This window comes from Austrofundulus limnaeus, unplaced genomic scaffold (genome assembly GCF_001266775.1).
Source record: "Austrofundulus limnaeus strain Quisiro unplaced genomic scaffold, Austrofundulus_limnaeus-1.0 Scaffold81, whole genome shotgun sequence".
NCBI lineage: Eukaryota > Metazoa > Chordata > Actinopteri > Cyprinodontiformes > Rivulidae > Austrofundulus > Austrofundulus limnaeus.
This window is the reverse complement of record NW_013952483.1, coordinates 225682-247167: the sequence shown is the minus strand read 5'-3', so window position 1 is coordinate 247167 and position 21486 is coordinate 225682. Positions and strand designations below refer to the sequence as shown.

The 21486-nt window shown below is 41.4% G+C and overlaps 2 protein-coding genes across 2 annotated transcripts in view; both read left to right on the top strand.

Moving 5' to 3' along the window:
• The window catches only part of ranbp2 (RAN binding protein 2), a 19537-nt gene extending 2595 nt beyond the window's left edge, over positions 1-16942 (top strand). The window contains exons 7-29 of the mRNA XM_014011482.1: positions 622-817; positions 967-1107; positions 1307-1466; positions 1552-1733; positions 1885-2078; positions 2409-2532; positions 3403-3564; positions 3640-3777; positions 4306-4437; positions 4548-4775; positions 4870-4953; positions 5361-5502; positions 5584-5678; positions 5768-10241; positions 11519-11695; positions 11914-11994; positions 12157-12332; positions 12841-13117; positions 14714-14794; positions 14878-15032; positions 15113-15386; positions 15466-15818; positions 15929-16942. Of these exons, the coding sequence (XP_013866936.1) occupies positions 622-817; positions 967-1107; positions 1307-1466; positions 1552-1733; positions 1885-2078; positions 2409-2532; positions 3403-3564; positions 3640-3777; positions 4306-4437; positions 4548-4775; positions 4870-4953; positions 5361-5502; positions 5584-5678; positions 5768-10241; positions 11519-11695; positions 11914-11994; positions 12157-12332; positions 12841-13117; positions 14714-14794; positions 14878-15032; positions 15113-15386; positions 15466-15818; positions 15929-16234 (8332 nt within the window). The 3' untranslated portion in view covers positions 16235-16942. The remainder of the gene's footprint in view (positions 1-621; positions 818-966; positions 1108-1306; positions 1467-1551; positions 1734-1884; positions 2079-2408; positions 2533-3402; positions 3565-3639; positions 3778-4305; positions 4438-4547; positions 4776-4869; positions 4954-5360; positions 5503-5583; positions 5679-5767; positions 10242-11518; positions 11696-11913; positions 11995-12156; positions 12333-12840; positions 13118-14713; positions 14795-14877; positions 15033-15112; positions 15387-15465; positions 15819-15928) is intronic.
• Positions 16943-17476: 534 nt separating this feature from the next.
• tpt1 (tumor protein, translationally-controlled 1) lies at positions 17477-20039 on the top strand. Its single transcript, XM_014011481.1, has 6 exons — positions 17477-17587; positions 18112-18185; positions 18624-18808; positions 18960-19065; positions 19407-19523; positions 19598-20039. The coding sequence occupies exons 1-6, from the start codon at positions 17560-17562 to the stop codon at positions 19598-19600; spliced, it is 513 nt and encodes a 170-aa protein (XP_013866935.1). The 5' UTR covers positions 17477-17559; the 3' UTR covers positions 19601-20039.
• The last annotated feature ends 1447 nt before the right edge of the window (positions 20040-21486 follow it).

Here is a 21486-nt window from a genome sequence, read left to right as displayed (position 1 = left end):
ATATATTTGTTTTGGTTTTTTTTTTTGTTTGTCTTTTGTTTTTGTTTCCTTATCAGACTTCTGCTCACAATTATCATTATCAGATACAGCAGACTTACACTGTTTTTAAAGTATGAATGAAAACATCTGATTTAAATTTTGTGACATTACTAGGAGTGTAAGAATATATCTGTACATTCAAATATCATGATTTTTCATTTCCAGATAATAAAGCACTGTATAGGTTTTTAATTAAGGTTTAAAATTAAAGCTTTCATGCCAGCAGATCATTTTTGTGTTACACTTTAGCCTCCAATCACTAGTTAGCAGCAGTCAGTCAGACATTTGGCTCCTGCATCCCAGAGTAGCCTGAGTGTATAATGCTAACTCAAACTTCTTAGCATTGTGAGTAAACATTAACATTAATACTGATGGCTGAATCTGAGCAGATTAGTCCAACACCCGCTGCATTTAAAACTGAGATGAGGTTGACAACTGTCCTGTATTTTAGGCCAAATTGAAGTGTCTCATACTGGACGCTCTTTCTCTTGACTGCAGTCATCTCGTTACAGCAGGCAGGCATTTTGTCTTGTGCCTCAAGCTGAAACTAACTTCCTCTGAAACATCCTAAACTTTGTGCAGTTTCGACCAAGCGATGCAGACGCTGTGCAGCATCGCCAACCGCCACACTGATGATCTCTTCGAAGTTTTCATGGAGATGAGAGGCCACCTCTATCTGCATGCTGGCACGCTGTTGTTGAAACTGGCTCAYGATCGGCAGCAGACCTGGAGGGCCATCAGTGACCAGGCCACGCTGTGCTACCTGCTGGCATACCAGGTACTTTGAGCATGGTTATCTCTCTGCTCTGCATTGTTGACACAACGCAGGCCYTGTACGCTCAGAACAAGTTTTCATTCTTTCATTTTATTGGCTTGCTTGGAAAAATAAAGTTTAATTAATTTTATTTTATTTTTTCTTTCCACCAGGTCCCCAGACCAAAGTCAAAAGTGACAAAAAGAGAMCTGTCAGCCCCACAGTTTCTGGAGCTTCTGGCAAACGATCGACAGAGTCAGGCTGGACACATGTTGTTCAATCTGAGCTCTGATTCGTCGGCTTTGATCAGAGAGGTACAGRTTGTCACATCAAAAAGAGGTTTTACTGCATTCAGCTTCTCTGTTAAAGCCTAAATAAAATGTTGCAGTATTTTATTAACTGTTAACATCAATTATTTCTGCTTTTATACAACTGTAGAATGAACATGCACAAATTGATTTATTATTTCTATAAAATAAGATTATTTGAGATTAATCATTTTACTTTATGCAGGTGGTGGAGGCATTTGGCAATCGTTGTGGTCAGGAGTCTATGTTTGAACTCCTCTGGGGTCCACAGGCCTCCCCTGGATCCTCCTATATAGCCAACGATGATATTCGTTTCCTTTGTGCTGCARCTCCAGAGCTCTCCAAACTGGCCAGATGGGACACTGGTACAAAACTGATGTATTTCCTAAAGGACTGAATAGCAAAAGTAAAGATTTAWCAACAATAATATTGTTGTTTCATTCTTGATAGGCTCCATCCTGTTGCACAATGGTGAACTCCAACATCTGAGCTGGTTGGGACTGCAGTGGACTCTTCTGGGCCAAAGGCCGCCTATGAGGGACTGGTTGCAGCAGATTTTTCCAAGACTTACCCTGGAGACGTCAAAGCTAGACACCAACACACCAGAGTCGATCTGCCTGCTGGATCTAGAGGTAAACTAAGTTTAGCTTGGTTTGTGTATGGATTTTGGAATATATGAATTGTCCCTTAACATTTTAACACAAGCGTTTTAACTTTATTGATGACATTTTACTGTCTCCTTTTTATAAACGGGGTTTGTTCCATTTTGTTTGCTTTGTTCAGGTGTTTTTATATGGCGTGGTGTTCTGCAGTCACTGTCAGCTCCAGGACACGGCGAAAATCAGCAACGGGATGAGTCCGCAGCAGCAGCTCTTTGAGCCTCGCTGCCTCCCTCTTCCTCTCCTCCGCCTCCTGACCACCGACAGACAGAGGGAGTGGTGGGACGCCATCTACAGCCTCATCCACAAACGAGCCGTGTGAGTCTCGCAAATCATGACCAGATTTATAAATCCTAATATAAATAAAGAARTAATTAAATCCTAATATTCAAATAAGATGGACATTTTATTTGTAGCTGTGCTTTTTAATCCCAGTCAGTGCTGAATGATGTTTGACTCCATGTGGTTATCATGGATTCTATAAAAAAGAGCCTAATTGTTCTAAAGTCTTGAAATTGTGTTTGAAATATGAAGTTTAGCTTTTATGACATCGTTATTTTGTCATGTTTATTTTTATTTTTTTGCTATTAATTTGGACTTTTAATAATTGTAGATTTTTGTGTGTTTTTCACTTCTCTCCTCTTCTAGTCCTGGTACGTCAGCTAAGCTGCGAATGATCGTGCAGCATGGACTGAGCACTCTGAGAGCTGGAGAGAAACACGGCCTACAACCAGCACTGGCCATCCACTGGGCTCGGACTCTCAGCCAAACGGTAAACGCAGTTACAGGATGCATAAACAGAAAATTTGTCAAMTGAATCGTTTTAAAGCCCTGGTTCTGATGACAGATTCTGAAATCATAGTTCTTTTTATTTTAATCATGATCTTTTTAAGAGTTTGTCAAAATATTTTCTCTCTGCAACATCATGACGACAGAGCAGCACATTACTTAGAGAAAAGAAACATAATCTCATTTGCATCTTTATTGAAGATAGACTTTGTTTCGAGACAATTGCTCCTTTAGCTTGTCTACGTCATTTATGAACCTGGCAGTCGTTTACATGCTGACAGGCGGCACAGCCAGCTGAACAGCGTGTAGGGAACCCTGCCAAAAACTGTGCAGACTCTCCTGCCTTCGCACCTGCTACTGTCTGTTACTGTTGCAGCTGCTTAGCAGGTTTAAGTATATAATGTTTAAACACCCACACGGACTGCTTCTTTGGCAGCGTGTCTTTTGTATTTATGATAGGATTAGTAACAACTGAAGAAGTGGTTTGTAAATGGACASCACTTATATATCGCTTTGAGTATCCAACCAGGATAGTTGAAGTGCTTTACACTACAATCTGTGCCCTCATTTACCCTTTCATTCAGCACTCTACTGCAGTATGTCTCTCTACAAAGCTAACCCAGACAGATCAGTGCTTAAATCACATTCATACACTGATGGGACACACATCAGAGGCAGTGGGTTCAGTGTCTTGCCCATGTGAMTSAATAGTKGGGGAATCGAACTACGAATTCTCGYATTGGAGGATGACTCCCCTAACGACTCAGCCACAGCCGCCYCATTTTTGTAAAAAGCTGTAATCATAAGTCTTGCTTTCTTTCTSACATCTGTATGAACATGTTTATTAACAYAGGGAGATGGAATGAACTCGTACTATGACCAGAAGGAGTACATCGGCCGCAGTGTTCACTACTGGAAAGTTGTTTTGCCCATGCTGGAAAAAATTAAAAACAGAAGRAGTATACCGGAGCCCCTTGACCCACTCTTCTTACACTTTCACTCCAAGGATATTCAGGTTAATATAGTTCTCATATTTTAATTTTAAAGCCACATTTGCCTTCTAAAATGCTGATGTGTTGTTGCTTTTCAGATTTCAGATGTAAAAGGTTTGGAAGAAGAAGCTAAAATAGCATATGCAGTACTCCTGGACATCGAAGGCAGAACCGAGGAGGCAATTGCCACTTTGGAAAGCATCAGTAACCTGTCGTCCTCCTGGCATTTAGCACAGGTAAATTATAACCACTTAAAGTCCCCTGTCACCATTCTACTTTAAAAATAATTTTCTGTTTGTTGTTTTTGTAAAGGTTTTCTTAGTCCAGCCTTTTAAGTCATTTTGTTCTTTCTGATAAGGTTTCTTTTGTTTGTTTGTGTTCCATCTGTTTTTACTCTACTATATGTGTAGATATCACTTATCTTAATGTTGTTATGCTCATCAGGATTATCTGTTACATTGTTGTTGTTTTTTTGTCTGTTCTGCATCATTAGATAAAGTCTACAGATTTTTCTTTTACTGCAGAATGATGTTTAATCTGCATCTGGGTTTCAATGACTGGGAAACTGGTTAGCTTTTAATATGTCTGAGTAGTGAATGAGCTCTGTATGGTAATATGATGCTGGCTATGTTGCTTTTCAGTTCAGGATTGTGAGCGATTCTCTCAAAGAATCAGAAACATGATAAAGGATAAGGCAAAAAATCCTGAAGAATATTTATGACTAACTTAAAAGTGCTGTCTGGTTTTTGTCTTGTTCTTTGCAGATTTATCAGCGGCTGGCAGAAGAGGCCAGCAATGGGGTGGAAGAAACCCAAGACAGGTGTGTAACTTTCCTGAGGAAGTTCAGAAGTTATCTGTCGAAGATCTACAACGCCAATGCAGATGATATCGATAAGGTTTGTCTGTTTTTTTTCTGAGTTTTCATTAATGTGTTTGGTTTTTTTACCTCATATTTTACTTTATTCTTTGAACCCTGTAGTATTCATTCTGTCTTTATGTATCCCAGCTTCCTGTGTCCATGGAGGAGGTGGTGGACCTCCTGAATGATGTCAACCAACAGCTGGGTGAGACTGGGGAGGACATGGATGAGGAGGACGAAAAGGAGATGGAGCATCAAAGAGCTTTTGCCCACTCCAGCCCTGCTTATCCCACAGAAACCAGTGCAGCCATTTCCCACATGAAGTTTTCTTCTCCCTCTCCAAACAAAAGCATTGTTTCTCCTTCCAAAAGACTGGTGAGTCCCATATTATGGGATGATATTTAGATTTGTTTGGTTCATTATGTTTTATCTCGGCTCAGTTTGAGTTCTGTTACATTTTTTTCTTCAGATTTCACCAAAGACACCACCTCATTGGGTTGAGGATCAGAAAAGTCTCCTTCAGATGCTTTGTCAGCAGGTTGAAGCACTCAAGGTCAGAATCAGAGATAAGAAATTTGGTTAATTTATTCTGATTTTGTCAGGATTTCAGCTGTTGACGCCCATTCACTCCACAAACTAACACAGAACTATGTTTTGTAGATAATATTATGACAGTTGATGTATTCACAATCACTTTGGAAGGCAATTGTCAAGCTAAGATTACTATTTTCATTGTAAAGTTTGCTAATTTTGATTTTTTTTCTTTCAAATGTACAGCGTTAACAGGACTTTTGAGTTTATTTTGAAGTTGTAGTTTAGTTGGAGAACATGCTTGCTGTCTCCAGTTGTCATAGTTTGTTTTGCTGGCGTCATTGTCGATGAGGATGAGCCTCCAGTCATAAATAAGCTCTGAATAACTGTAGTGTTACAGCATTTACTCATTAAACTCCTGTTTTTCAGAATGAAGTCCACGATCTGAAACACAACTCTTCAGCGAGTGCAGACTCTCCTCATCATAAGTTATATGGGGAAGGCTACAGGGCAGAAAGTATGCAGGATTCTTTTACCCCTGTGCAGTCCTATCACGGAGCCCCCCTAACAGGTCAGTCTTTCAACTAGGTCTAAATCTAAAATATTGTCATGTTTAATTCAGACAGAATATTTACCTGCTTTCTTTCTGAAGTTGCCACCACAGGTTCCTCTCTGTATTACAACCAGTCTCCAGCTTATAACTCTCAATATCTTTTGCACACAGCAGCAAATGTAACGCCAACCAAGGTAATCATTTCTATAAAACAATGTTAGATGAGAAAGTTGCACAGATTGTTAAAGGGTATTTATTTTCCCTTTATTCTTTGTTCTCACAGGGTCCAATGTATGGTGTGAACCGTATGCCACCTCAGCAGCACATGTATTCCTACCAGCCGCCCACTCATACTCCTCCATTGCAGACAGCCCCAGCTTGCATCTACCCTCCGCAGGAGCAGGCGTTTGGTGCCCCTCTTCGATTTGAATCACCAGCCACAAGTCTCCTTTCTCCTTACAGCGAAGAATATTACAGCCAAAGTGTTGCCCAACAAACCACTAACCCTTCTCTGCCTGAACCCGGGTACTTCACCAAGCCGTCTGTAGTCCCTATTCAACCACCAAAGAGTGTTGAGGGCAAGTCTATGGAGTTTGGAAAGCTTTCTTTCAGCCAGCAGCCTCCTAATGAAGTTCCCAGGGTACCGAGTTTTGGTGCAGGACCATCTGCCCAGTCTACACCTTCAACCGCTTTCAAATTCAATTCCAATTTTAAATCCAACGATGGAGATTTTACCTTCTCAGCTTCTCAAGCCAAGCACAGTGAAAGTTTGCTAGGGCTTCTCACATCAGACATTCCCTCCAAAACTGATGTCGTTCTGGAAAAGCCTCCGGCCCAGGAACAGGCCTCCAACCAAAATAGCATCTTCACCTTTGGCAATAAAAGTACCACCAGCTTCTCATTTGCTGATTCCACACAGAACACCGCAAGTCTTTTTGGAAACATTGAGCTGCCTTTTAAATTCGGAGATGTTACCAAGCCGGTATTTGGCCTTGGCAAGACAACAGAACAGGAAAAAACAGCTGTGAGTGACAATGATAGCACACATGGTGACGAAGATGAAGATGGTCCTCACTTTGAACCTATTGTACCTCTTCCTGACAAGGTAGATGTAAAAACAGGCGAGGAAGAAGAGGAGGAAATGTTTTGCAACAGGGCAAAGTTGTATCGATTTGACGCAGAGACAAAAGAGTGGAAAGAAAGAGGCATTGGCAATGTTAAAATCCTTACGCACAACACTAAAGGGAAGGTCCGCCTCTTGATGAGAAGGGAACAAGTCCTTAAGATCTGTGCAAACCACTACATCACTGCTGACATGCTGCTGAAACCAAATGCTGGCTCTGACAAATCCTGGGTGTGGAATGCCATTGATTACGCAGATGAGGAGCCTAAACCTGAACAACTGGCCATTCGCTTTAAAACAGCGGATGAGGCAGCTCTTTTCAAGTCTAAGTTTGAGGAAGCTCAAAGAGTTGTGCTCAAATCAGATGAAAAGCAAATTCAAAAAGAGAAGAAGGAGGAAAGTCCAAAAGAATCCGCATCACTAGCTTCCCAGTTTGCACTCAAGGAAGGAGAATGGGAGTGCCCCATGTGCTTTGTGAGAAATAAACCCATTGATGCGCTGTGTGTGGCATGTCAACATGCCAATCCACAGTCTTCAGCGAAACCAGAAATAAAAGCTGCTGGGGAAACCAAAGCAAGTTCATTCACTTTCAAATTTGGTACAGGTTCATCAAAGCCATCCAGTTCTGGCTCTCCATTTTCTGGATTTGGTGCTTTTGGGTCCTCTATACCGTCCTCATTTACATTTGGCACCAGCTCCACAAAACCTGCAGACACAACATCCAGTGCGTTTACGTTTGGCTTTGGATCACAGTTCAGTAAAAAGCCGGAGCAGTGGGACTGTAACAAGTGTTCGGCAAAAAATGAAGCGTCCGCAGACAGTTGTGTTTCATGTAAGGCTCCTAAAACTGCAATTAAAACATCTGTGATTGCACAAACTACACCTGCTGCAGAKCCACCCGCAGCGCAGCCTTCTGTGTCTGTTGCTGACTCTGGTTTTGCCGCACAGTTTAGTAAGAAACCTGGGCAGTGGGACTGTGATGTATGTGAAGTGAGAAATGAGGCATTTGCTGACAAATGCGTTGCCTGTCAGAGTCGAAATCCTGCAGCTAAATCTACCGACGAGGTTCCTGTACCTTCAAACGTGTCAGCAGTGTCAGGATTTGGGCCTGAGTTTSCAAAGAAAGATGATCAGTGGGATTGCAATGCCTGCCTGGTCAGAAATAAAGCGTCAGCTACCGAATGCGTTTCCTGCCATGCTCAAAACGAAAATCCCTCTCTTGCAGCCATGTTTGCCATGAAGGAAGGAGAATGGGATTGTGACAGTTGTCTTGTAAGAAACAAAGGCTCTGCTGATAAATGTGTGGCCTGTCAGGTTCCAAATCCTAATGCTAAAAGCACAAGCAGCTCTGCTTCCTCAGCCTCTGCCTTCAACTTCTCCTTCGTAACCAAGAGCTCGTCAGACCAACCTTCTGTAACTGCGTTGACGGTGCCTTTTGGAAGTAGCAGCACTTTTCAGTTTGGTCAAAACAAAGACAAAGACAAAAACTCKGATTCTTCTTTCAAGTTTGAAGCTCCCCAGACTGTACCTACAACCACAAGTTCTGCCGGCTTCTCTTTCTCAATGCCCATTCCAGCTGGTGGCTTTAAGTTTGGCATTCAGGACACAGCAAAAGCTTTGGCAAAAGATTCAGCTTCATCCGATGATCAAACACCATCAGGGTCAGCTTCTAGTCTCCTTAAAACCATTGCTGACAAACATAAGGAGAAAGAAAATGTGTCTGCATCTTCGCTGAACCAACAAGAAACCGATGAGAATCCATTAATTGCCGGGAAAGCTAATACATGCAGTTTTGCAGACTTGGCTAAATCCTCTGGAGGGAGCTTCCAGTTTGGCCATCAAGATCCTAATTTCAAAGGTTTCTCCAGGGCTGGGGAGCAGGTGTTCTTGTCACTCCAGTCAACTCCCACCAAGGCAGAAACCTCAAACGATCAGGAAGATGATGGGATGTATAAAACCGAGGATCATGATGATATCCAGTTTGAACCAGTGGTCCAGATGCCTGATAAGGTGGACCTTGTAACGGGTGAGGAAGACGAACAGGTTCTGTACTCTCAGCGCGTCAAACTGTTTAGATTTGATACCACCACCAGTCAGTGGAAAGAACGAGGGGTGGGAACTCTCAAATTCTTAAAAAATAACGCAAATGGTCGCCTTAGGGTACTGATGAGGCGAGATCAAGTTCTGAAGGTCTGTGCCAACCACTGGATCACCACCACCATGAACCTTAAGCCCCTGGCAGGCTCAGACAAAGCATGGATCTGGATGGCCAATGACTTCTCTGATGGAGATGCCAAGCTTGAACAGCTGGCCGCCAAATTTAAAACCACGGAGCTTGCCGAAGAGTTCAAGCAGAAGTTTGAAGAGTGCCAGAGGCTCCTGTTAGACATCCCCCTGCAAACCCCCCACAAGCTGGTAGACACCGGCAGAACAGCACACCTCATTAAGAAAGCAGAGGAAATGAAGTCCGGCTTGAAAGACCTGAAATCATTTTTGACAGATGAGAAAACAAAGATCAAAGATGAAGACGCACAGGAAGATGTCACAGCCTCCGGTGAAGTTCCAAGTCTCGTCGTCAGAGCTCACGGTGACACTCCTGGTCCTACCTTGGAGTGGGACAACTATGACCTAAGAGAAGGAGCTATAGATGATACTGCTGACTCATCTGTTTATGCTTCCCCTATTTCCAGCAGTCCTCTGAGAAAAAACCTTTTCCGCTTCGGGGAATCCACTGGTGGTTTCAGCTTCAGTTTTCAGCCTGGCATCAGCCCTTCCAAGTCTCCTGCAAAGCTCAACCTGAGCAGAGTCTCGGTCGGTACGGATGAGGAGCAGGATACTACTCAGGATGAAGAACGGGATGGTCAGTACTTTGAACCTGTGGTCCCTTTGCCCGATTTGGTTGAGATCTCAACTGGGGAGGAGAACGAGCAGGTGGTCTTCAGCTACAGAGCCAAACTGTATCGCTACGACAAAGATGTGAAACAGTGGAAGGAGAGGGGCATCGGAGACCTGAAGCTCTTACAGAATTTTGACACTAAACGAGTGAGGCTAATCATGAGGCGAGACCAGGTACTGAAGATCTGTGCCAACCACTGGATCACAGCAGTGATGAAGCTGGAACCCATGAAGGGGGCAGAGAAGGCTTGGGTCTGGAGCGCCATGGACTTTGCAGAGGAAGGAGAGGGTAAAATGGAGCAGCTGGCTGTGAGGTTCAAGCTGCAAGAAACCGCCAAAACGTTTAAACAGGTCTTTGAAGACGCCAAGGTGGCGCAAGAGAAAGAGGAACTTATGACTCCTGTGACGATACGAACTGCTGCGCCGCAAGTCAGCAGAACGGCAGCATCCGAAAACACCCCAGCTGCAACTATATGTGGAGAAGCAGCCGTCGCCGTTCTAGAAGAGACGACGAGAGAACGAACAGAGCTGCCTTCTGACACGGAGCCAAGTGCAGCAGGATCTCAGAGCCCAATTAATCCTTCAAAGACCGTGGTGTCTCCCCCCAAGTTTGTCTTTGGCACCGATAGCCTCCAGAAGATCTTTGGGACTCAAACATCTGCATCAAGTTTAAAAACCACAGATGCTGAAAGTTCAGCTAAGCCCACATCTGCTGTTCCTGCATTCAAGATGAACACAGGTAAAAAGTGTTAATAATTATTTTTTATTATTTTAATGAGTTTAAAAACTGTTTTCTTTGGACATTTTATTGTCTGCCTCATTCCATCTCATTGTTTAATGATTTTATTTGGCACTGACTCCTCACCAAATTACCTTTTAAAAAAAATCAGTTTCCATTTCCTCCCCGTGTAGCCAGTTAAATGTGCTGATACATGAGATATATACTTACATTTAACAAAGTAAATAAACTGCATCTTTTAATGAACAAATCAACGATAACTACTTTAAATTCAGTTTAAAAGAATGATACACACATTTTACTTTTGAGCAATAGTGCCACTGTTTTTATTATACCAGCCTCGTAATTAGTTTCTCTTCACCCAAATACCCATCATCCTTTAGGGCTGGATTTTAGGCTTTTCAAAGATAACCCAATGGCTTTTTGGACCAACACATCCACCATCCATTTTGAAACTTCAGGTACTCTAATTACTGCAGTGTGTCTTAACACCGCTCAGCTGTCACCTGGCTGACCCTTACTGCTACTAGAAAAACAATAACCTGGATGCACGGAGTGGGAAAAAAAACACAGAAGCTAATCGTTGCATGTCCAATGTTTTCAAGTTTTGTATTTGTTGTAGCACTTACATAACAAGATTTAAACATCTTGTGCTCAAACAAACCATTAACATAAATGATAGTGAAGATAAAGGTACTTTAGTTATAAATTAGACATATTTTCTTATATCACAGTGGTAGTTTAGCTTAAAGGTCCCATCTCTAGGGCAGAAATTCATTTATTTAAGCACTAATAATAAAACTATAGTTGTACTTCAGCATCAGTTAAAACTGAGCGTTGTCTGAAAAGTGAGCTGAAAGCAGAGGATGTTCCTCCAGAGAAGCACGCGCTGTGCAAACGTCACTCGTGCCATTTTTAGCCCTGGATGTGTAGCAACAGCGTGAAATGTAATTCCCTTCTTGGGAAGACATTTGCCACTGATCTGCACATCAGCAGAGGCTAATTAGGGCTAAATCTCTGGTATTTATGAGGTTTAATGTTGCACCACTGTGTCCAACAAAAAAAATGCCATCTTAAAGCAAGTTGTTCCTCACTGTTGTAAATCACATGCATGCTATTTATTGCAGTGCATGAGATTTATAGTGTTTGTGTGTGAGAGTGTATCTAACACGTAGGGTCATACAGATAACAAATCACTGATTTTTCTTATCTTCTGAGCAGCCACCTCCCAGCTTTGCTCACTGTTGTCTGCTTCCATTGTTTTTCTCCCATCRTAGCCGCTCCTCAGGCAGCAGGAGGCAGCTCGAGGTCACATGAGGACTCTGATGTAGAGATTGTTTACGTCAAAGAGCCCACTGCTGAACAGGCAGCTTTAGCCAGAAAGCTGCAGCTGCCTCTTACCTTCTTCTGCTACAAGAACGAGCCGGGCTACGTCAGCGATGATGAAACAGACGGTGAGAGAACAAAATCAATAAAAACTAAATAAACAATGAATGTAGTTGACTGGAACTGCAGTTGTTTAGCTCCTGACTCGTCCGTGTCACAGTATTCAGTTCTTTTTGACATAATTGTCATCTGTATACACCTAGTGAAAATAAGTATTGTCTTCAAACAGTGGGACAAACATTTTAAATGCATTGCTTGTACAATTATTTGTTTGTTTTACTTTTAGATGAAGACTATGAGTCAGCAGTGAGAGCCTTGAATGGAAAACTGTACCCCGATCCTCCTGAGGCTGCAGCTTGTGCTGAAGGTACGTACAAAAACCCAATATTTCAGTTCCATTCAACACATATGTTTGATTTTTTTGTTTGTTTGTTTTGCTAATGTGCCTGAAAGGACTAGAACTACATTTAAACATATCGCTCCGTTGTGTGCCAGTAATTCTCTCACACTGAACTTGTTCTGCTCTCAGAGCCAGACTGTCAGGTTGTGTGGGAGAAGAAACCAACACCAGAGGAGGAGGAGAAGGCAAAAAGTCTCCAGCTTCCACCCACGTTCTTCTGTGGCCTGAGCACCACGGACAGCGACCCGGACAGCGACAAGCCTGAAGACTTTGAGACCGAAGTCCGTAAAGCACACCAAGACCTGGTAATGAACACGGCTCTCTGAGTCGGTGCTGAGCTCGACTCAGAATCATGAAAACAGAAAATATATAAGTTAACAGGTGGAGTCATTATTTGCAGCTGTTTGTTGGGACTGGTTTTATCTGCTACATACTGTGTGCACCTGAACCATCTGCCTTATGGTTTCTGCAGACTTTATTTCTTTATGGCCTCTTCCAGCAGCCTGTCACACTGGAAGAACAGGTCTTAATAGTTTTAGGGACACAAAATGTTTGAGGTGTTCACTTGATTTGGAAATTATTGCAGATAAGTGGGACATGTTTGCAAATTAAATAATTTGGTGTTTGTGACTGATAGCTTGGYGCCACCTCCTACAACAGGTCCTCAGAGGTCTGGTCCTTCAACAGGTCAGGGTTAGAACTGTTGTAGCAGCATCAAGTCATTTTCCCACATCTGTTCAGCCTTGTTTAGTTTTTGAGGAATAGACTGATTTTACACAGGTAGCACAGTAACATGGGTTTAATTTGTATCAGGTCACCCAGTTAAAAGGAGCCGAGCCGGCCTCTAGCAGTCTCGCAGCCCCCACACAAGACCTGACCTCGGCCCCATCGTCCAGCAGTGCAGAGGCTTCAGGCAGCGGGTCGACATCAGATGAACAAACTTCAGACAAGCCAGCAGACACTCGGAGTGGAACTCCCAGCATTAGTTTCCCAATTGACCTGTCGACCAAGAAGAGTCCAGAACCGAAGTCTAAAACTGGGACAGATGCTGCTGCTGCTGCTGCTCCAGCTTCCACGACGACAACACAAGGTACAAGAGATTTAGGAGCCAGAACTCATGGTCTTTTGGTCACATTTCATCTGCAAAGCTTAGAATAATGTGTAAAAAAAAAATTAGCATTTCAGTGAAAACACTCTATTTCACTTTTCCTTGTTTTTGAGTTGATTTCTTTCTGGATTTGTTTAAAAAACGTTTGAAAACAAAAATCACAAAAAAAAAAGAAAAGAAACTTCTTGCAACTTTTGTCATGATGTGTTTTTTGTTTGAAAAGAGCAAAACACATGAATTGCCAAAGAAGCATCTGCTTTATTAGCATTGATGAACATAATTTTATATTATTGTATTAGAGAATGTGTTCTGGACCATAATGCATCACTTCCAGCTTCTCTATATTATTACTAGGGATGCCCCGATACCAGATTTTTGAAAACAGAGTACGAGTACAAGTACTTACATTAAAGTACTTGCCGATACCAAGTACCGATACAAGTACTAATAAATATCCTTAAAAATCCTTATAATTAACTTAAACTGTTTGTTTATTTATGTTTGAAGTGCCTAATGAAAGTACATTACTAATGGTTTAAAACCATTTTACTGTCATATAACATACTATGACAGCATGTATAAAAATAAATAAATTAACCTAATACACCTAAGAGACTTCCAGTTGATTTATTTTTTATTCCATCTTCATCGTAGATGTAAAAATTTTAATGATCGGCTCAAGTTATCTAAAATGTGTTACAGGGCCCTCACTGAATATTAGAGCATTGTACCATCAACTATATAAATAAACTAAACTAAATAAACTTTGTAGTATGTTAAATTAATTGCAAATAAGTAATAAATGTTTAATTTGTAACATGTTGTTGCTTGGTCATAATGATTTTTCCTCCATCAGATTACTTGGCAAATAAACGCTTATAAAAATAAAAAATATTTTTAGGCAAATCAAGGCTTATATTATTATTTTTAATCATTTTTATTTATTTAATTTACCTTGGATCCAGTACAGKTGAGATGCAGTAGTGGTTTTTTTTCTCAGCATCAGTGAAGCGCCTCTTGACAGCTGCAGCCAAAGTGGATTTCATTGTTTTGATCCTGTGATCTTCACCAGTGTCTTTGTTTAGGAGTCTCAGAAGCACGGTCACAGCAGGGATGACGTCTTACTACTGTCACCTGAAAATACCTCCACACCGCTGACATAACGCCTCCTCTACAAACTRCTTRCTTRTTAAAGTTTGTTCAGCTCGGCTAACGTGGTCGTCGTCTTCTTCTTTTATTTTTTTATGCGGCTGGCATTAAGTCTGTTGCGCGATTCCGCCGCCTGCTGGTTTAGAGTGTCTATGCACAAACTGAACGAAATGAAGCTGGTATCGGTCCTGTAGTATCGGAGCACTTTTACAAGTACGAGTACGAGTTAAAGCACATGGTATCGGACCGATACCCGATACTGGTATCGGTATCGGTGCATCCCTAATTATTACTAACTTTTATTAATTTTTTTTCCCACATTTAAACTGAGCTCATGTTGCTATTAAAGCACAATTTCTGCTGCATACAAACATGAAAGGCAGAAAACTATTCATTCAGTGTTTAATGTTTTTATTTTTGTTGCTGCAGATTTTGGTTTCAGTTCTCTTGGAGGATTTTCTTTTGCTGACTTGGCGAAAAACACAGAAGGTTTTGCATTTGGATCTCAAGGTTGGTTTTAGCATCACATATCTATCTTTTTTTATTGTTAATAAAAGTTAAAGAGATTGTATGCTCTGATTTTTCTTGTGCAGATGATAATTTCTCATGGGCAAATGCTGGTGCGATGGTTTTTGGGGCTTCTGCACCCGCTGAGGCTAAAAACGATGCTGACGAGGAGGGAAGTGATGAAGAGGAAGCTCCTAAAAATGTGGACATTCACTTTGAGCCTATTGTGTCTTTACCAGAGGTACGTCCTTTCTTTTTAAAACTAAATTATTGATTGATAAAAGGACAGCACATCATTGATGATTGTTGCACGCCTCCCAGGTGGAGACCAAGTCTGGAGAGGAGGATGAAGAAATCCTGTTTAAGAAGCGAGCCAGGCTGTACCGATGGGACCGCGACCTCAGCCAATGGAAGGAGCGCGGCACAGGCGACATCAAGATCCTCTTCCATCCGACCAAACATTTTTATCGAATCCTGATGAGAAGAGACCAGGTCATGAAGGTTTGTGCCAACCACACCATCTCGCAGTCCATGGAGATTAAACCCATGAACGCCTCTGATACCGCGCTGGTCTGGACCGCCACAGACTACTCAGGTACACAAGCAAGGTGGACGGATCTGAACTTATTTCTGCCCTGCTTGAAGAGTCAGAATAATGTTTATTTCCTCCCTAGATGGTGATGGAGTCGTGGAGCAGCTGGCAGCCAAGTTCAAAACTCCAGAGATCGCCGAATCCTTCAAGAAAACCTTCTGCGAATGTCAAAGCCACATGGGCCAAACCGGAGAGGACGGTTCAGGTGCCGTGTGTCAGATGTCCGGAGTCCAGGAACACTCTAAAGAGACGAACCCTCAGGTGTTCCTCACAGTCGCTGCTGATGGCCAGCCTCTGGGCACCATCACCATAGAGCTTTTCTCCAACGTTGTTCCCAAGACTGCAGAGAACTTCAGGGCTCTCTGCACCGGAGAGAAAGGCTTCGGGCTGCGGGACTCCATCTTCCACAGGGTCATACCAGATTTCATGTGTCAGGTAATGTGTGCGGTCGTTTGACTCCGCCACACAAGTTTAGATAGCGGGGCTACAAAGTTTTCAAGTTTCACTGCTCTAACGTTGTCGTGTTTCCTTTTTTTCCGTTCCAGGGTGGTGACATCACCAACAGCGACGGCACCGGTGGCAAATCCATCTACGGCAGCAAGTTTGAAGATGAAAACTTTGATGTTCGGCACACGGGCCCGGGCATCCTGTCTATGGCTAACCGTGGACGCGACACCAACAACTCGCAGTTCTTCATAACCCTGAAGAAAGCCGAACATTTGGACTTCAAACACGTGGCGTTCGGCTGGGTTCGAGGCGGTATGGATGTGTTGCAGCAGATGGGACAGCTGGGCACAAAGGGAGGCCCTCCAACAAAGAGGCTGGTCATCACGGACTGTGGTCAGCTGTAGCTTTTTAAATTTGGGTTTACAGATTAGTGTAGGTCAAATTAAAGGTAAAGATTTGAGGTGTTTCCTGTGCTGTACACATTTCTAAAATAAAACCTTTTAGTTCTACTCTGATTGTATGGCTGCAGGTCACGACCCCTCGTCAGTGAAACGTGTCCCCTGTAGCGTGGAATTGGAAACTGTTTTCCTTTCCTGTAATGTAGTTTCAAATGGGAAACTGTGATCACTGCAGGGAAGAATTATATTTTTGCATTCATCTTTATCTTCATTTTGTGTGTATATTTGTACAGGGACTTAATTGTTTTTGTTCTTTTGTCTCGCTTGTACTCACTTTGAATGTACTCGTCTTATCAGCCCCACTTTGTTTATTTTTCTAAAGAAGTTTTAAATATCATTTAAAGGCAACTCTATTCATTTGAACACACAAAATGCTTCATAACTACACCCCTGCCTTTTCTGTTTCTTTTTACTGTACGACTTCCATGTTTACTTTTCTTCCCCTACGTTGATTTAACAGTGCAGGTAACTGGACTTAATAATTTAATTTATTAAGTCATGGACTGAATTTTTCCAGTGTTTGATCTTAGAAAAGTGATACATTTGGTTTTACAAAGGGGATCCATTTTATGTATAAATTTGAGATTCATGCAATTGTGAAATTGGTACTTGTACCAAAATGTTAATTAAGAAATAAAGTTGCTTTACATTAAATCTCTTATTTTTTTAAATTTTGTTGGGGTTTATGTGCAACTATGAAAAAAACATTGAAAATAAAGGCAGGTCATAAATGAAATTAGAATAGAAAATGACACCATGAGAAGATATTCAACCTGTGGATTTATTTGTGAATGATTTTAATACATAAATTTCACATAGATGTTCTTTCATGTGCTTTTATACTATAAGATTGTAGCAAAATAGCATTTTTGGGATTTTTGACATATCTTTTAAATTTAAGACATCAGTTTTTCTTCATTTTTATTTCATATAAATGACACTGCATATAGTATACAATAACATTAATATAATGGATAACACAAAGCATAAAACGTATTTCCACTATGGTCCAGCATAATGGAAATTAGTTTAGTTGTGTTGGGATCAAAAGCATTGGCAAAAACCTGTAATCAAAATTAATTCATACAACTTCCGCTGCAGTACCATTTCTGGCCACAGCAGCAGAGAGCAGATACGGGCGACTCGGGATGACGTGAGCTGGACGTAAATGCGGCGTCTCGGGGCCTGTTCTGTCTTTTTTTCCTCTGTCGCGCTGTCGGGGCGGTTGGGCTGCTTTCTGTCTCGGGAAGATTTAACACCTAAGCAGCAAAATGATCATCTACAAGTGCATCATCAGCAGTAAGCGACCTGTATTTGGTGTTTTTTTATGTGTATGGGCAGACTTAAGTCGATAAGGTTATTTTGTTCATTGTTTTTAATGGCAGAATTAGCCGGAGTAGCATCAAGCTAACTCGTGTTTATCGTGGTTTTCGCTGATTCTGCCGATGGTTAGCCACATGCTAACGTGTTCTCGGGTTGCGTTTAGCTTCGGCCGCATTCAACTTCCTAAAAGTTACGTTAAAGCTTTGAAGAATCATGTGGAAAACCGTCTGCTGGGTTAATAAAACTGGGACTCTGTCACATGTTATTAGTTTTTGTGAAATTTCTGGCCTGTTAGCCGTATGTAGCTGTTAGCTACAGGGAACTTTTTCTCCCTTTTTAAAGTTTAAAATCTCTCGCAGCTCAGCTTTTTGTGTCTAGCCGCTACATTTAGAAAGACGTATTGAGCTAATAGCTTCCCTAGTAAACGTAGTTCACGTGATTTTTAAAAATATTTTAGTTGAGGCACACCCAGATTGATCKTTTTGTTTTATCTCCTGCAGATGATGAGATGTTCTCCGATACCTTCAAAGTCAAGGAGTCTGACAGTGGGATATTCTTCGAAGTTGAAGGCAAGGTAATAAACCCAGATTTTTAAATTTTGTAGGTGAATTGATCCCAGTAATTATATCTAATTAATAATATAGGTTTGTATGTTTAGCTTCTTATAAATTGGCTGTAAGATGCTTTCACTATGAATTGGCATATTTTTAAACAGCTGTCTTTAAAAGGTGACGTTAACGTCACTGAATCAGGGTGTGTTCAAGAGGCGTCATCAAACACCATGAATACTGAGATTGATTAAACCACATTTTTTGTCTCTAGCTRAAACTTTGCGGCTGTTTCAGAGGGATGGGTTTGAAATTATGTTCCACCTTAATTTTGTCACACAGAGAGGAGTCCTAAGTTTTGCGACTTTTTTTTTTTCTTAGTACATTTTCAACACATTAACAGTGTAAAATAACAATTATTCAAAATGTTAACCCATTTTGTTTTTCTGCTTCGTCACTTGTAGACGGTCACCAGGACAGAAGGGTTTGATGACGCTTTAATTTCAGCCAACGCCTCTGCCGAAGAAGCCATCGAGTCCAACGAGTCGGCCACAGTCTCCGGAGTGGACATCATCCTCAACCACAAACTGCAGGAGACTGGCTTCGACAAGAAGCAGTACATGGCATACATCAAAGAATACGTTAAAGCGTGAGGATTTTATGTTAATCAGTTGGAACGTGTTTGCGCTGCTTCATCCTGTACCATGAATTTTGCCGTCTTGATATATTGTGTACCTTTTTTACTTGTAACTTGGTTCTGACAATGACAGCTGCTGAAAAATGTCCCTCTGCCTGTCCAGTATCAAGGCCAAGCTGCAAGAAACCAACCCTGACAGAGTGGAGAGCTTCATGGCTGAAGTCCAACCAGAAGTTAAGAGGATCATTGGAAACATCAAGAACTACCAGGTACTTTGGGACAATTAAACCAATTAATAGTGTGGCTCAGTAATGTTAATGCAGTCGTTTTATTCAGGTAAAGGCTATTTACTAAGTACATTTTGCTAAATTGGTTTTTAGCCATTGTTGGGTTGATCAGGGGTACAAAACATATCCAACTTGTTAGACACATACATGACAATAATCAACACCTGGAATAAAAAAAATTTGAGTTTATTTTTATTTCTGTCAGAATATCCCAGTCCAACTCACAAAAAGGGTTAAATTATTGCTCTTCTTCCATCCACTAGGGGGCACTTGTGGCTTCAACTTCTCTTCCTCTAATTGTTGGTTTTCCTCCCCCTCTTCAGTTTTTCACAGGAGAGTCCATGAACCCCGAGGGTATGGTGGGTCTGCTGGACTACCGTGAGGATGGCATCACACCATACATGCTTTTCTTCAAAGACGGGCTGCTGGTGGAGAAATGTGTACGTATTCTGTGGATTTGAGGGTAAAACATTGATTTGACGTCGAGCTGAAAGTCTGTTTTTCTTTGTTACAGTAACAACCTGGATCAACTGTTAAATTGACTGCTGCTTCCCAAAACGTCCTCTAAAGCAGACTGAAGGAGACCTACTCTGCATCATGTCTGAACAGATTGTGTCCTGCCCACACTGTGGCCCCCTCGGTTTCACAGAACTGAGGAAAACCTGTCATTCGATCACTGAATAGTTTTTAACTTTGTTTTGATTTTTGCCTTTTGCAGTGTTTTTTTGGTTTTCCTTTTGGGCCAGTGTTCATAATGAAAACTAAAAGGGAGGACAGGAAGTGAACCTCCGGCTGCAAAGTATTTTTTGTCCGTCTCATACTGTTTTAGCAACACAATCCATACAGTTTGACATCTCCGGCCTTCTTCATGCTTGGGTTTATGGTTGCATTAAATGAATCCATCCACAATGCAAAGACTTCTGGTGAAATTTGAAAATAAAGTACCTCTACTTTGAGTTTCTTCTATTTGTATTTTTTCTAAAGGAGAAGCCTATTTTATTTTGGGCAACAAAGGCTAACTAATGTTCTTGGGTAACCAGCAGTTAGAAGTCTTAACTCTTGACTTGATAACCAAATTGAGGTTGTTGTTTTTTTTGGCATTTTCAATAAGAAAAAATGAGCTTTCAGATGCTTTTTGATTAGTTTGGACATTCAATTCTTCCACAGAATTTCTATAAGACTAATCATAAAATAGATGAAGTTGAGTAAAAGCATTAACTAGTAAAGAAAAAAATAAGTAGGTCCTCTGGATGGGTTCWTCTTTAGTGAAACGTTTCATCTCTCCTCCAAGGGACTTCTTCAGTTTCAGGTGTTTAACTAGTAGGTTTACACCAGAGGTCTCCAACGTTTTCTTAAGAACTATTTTCACTAAATACAATTGTCCGAAAGGTACTTTTTGCAACATTTTAAACTTAAACCATTGGAATAAGCTTGATTTGCACAAAAAAACATCTTCAATTCACATGAAAACACAAACAATTCACATAAACTGACAACCAAGGGGAAGGGATATCTATAGATTGTAATTAAAGTTTGGTTGGCCAATGACTAATTAAATTTTGCTTCTAATTTTTCATACTGAAGAGCTACTTTAAATGAGCTCACGAGCTGCCGSTTGGAGACCCCTGGTTTACACAGAAGTTTAACTGATCTGGAAGGACCTGCAAAGCTTGTTTTTTTAGTCATGATAGCTGAAGGAGAATAAGTTTCAGCTCATTAACTCAGGTGAAAGTAGATTTTCCTTTGTTAGCAAAATATCTTAACTGCTGGATGCATTTATGATAAAGGTGAACGTTCATAGCATTAATTCAAGATGAGCACCTTTAAAAACATTGGTGTTAAAGTCAGTTTTATATTAGTGTTGACAGATAACCTGGTCACTCTTCACACAATAATTGATCAGACTTATTGTGACTTCTCAGCTGCTAATCGTTTATTTAAAGTTAATTATCAGGATGAATCAAAGGGAACCCTGAACTTGATCTTCTAATCAGGTGGTTGCCATTTGACAGCTCCCAACACCCGCTGGCAGACATCACACGCCGCCGCTGGTTCCCGCCCCGCCACCACTTGATGTAAATATAGTTTGAGGCCGTTGCTGTGGTAACGCTGTCAGAGGGATGAACCGCGTTCCCGGCCTCTTGAATSCGTGTTTTCCCTCTGATTTACTGCCACCGTTAGGATTTCAACACCAAACAGAGGGAGGGGCTGTTTCTGGGAACCGCAGCTTCCCTGCAGCATGTGTGAAATCAGCTTTTTATTTTAAATTTTTTTTTTTTCCACAGCAGACGTTTTGATGTGTCGAGCACAGGTGTGACTAATTACGTGATTAATTCCAGCTCAGCTTGGCAGRAGCTGCTGGAACAAAGCTGCTGTTTGATTTGTCATCAGCTCCACTCCAGT

Excerpts from the sequence above, each read along its gene's own strand:
- tpt1 (XM_014011481.1), top strand. The coding sequence starts at position 17,560 with ATGATCATCTACAAGTGCATCATCAGCA. Across the intron at positions 18,809-18,959 it reads ATCAAAGAATACGTTAAAGC|TATCAAGGCCAAGCTGCAAG; the intron begins GTGAGGATTTTA and ends CTGCCTGTCCAG. Across the intron at positions 19,066-19,406 it reads GAAACATCAAGAACTACCAG|TTTTTCACAGGAGAGTCCAT; the intron begins GTACTTTGGGAC and ends CCCCCTCTTCAG.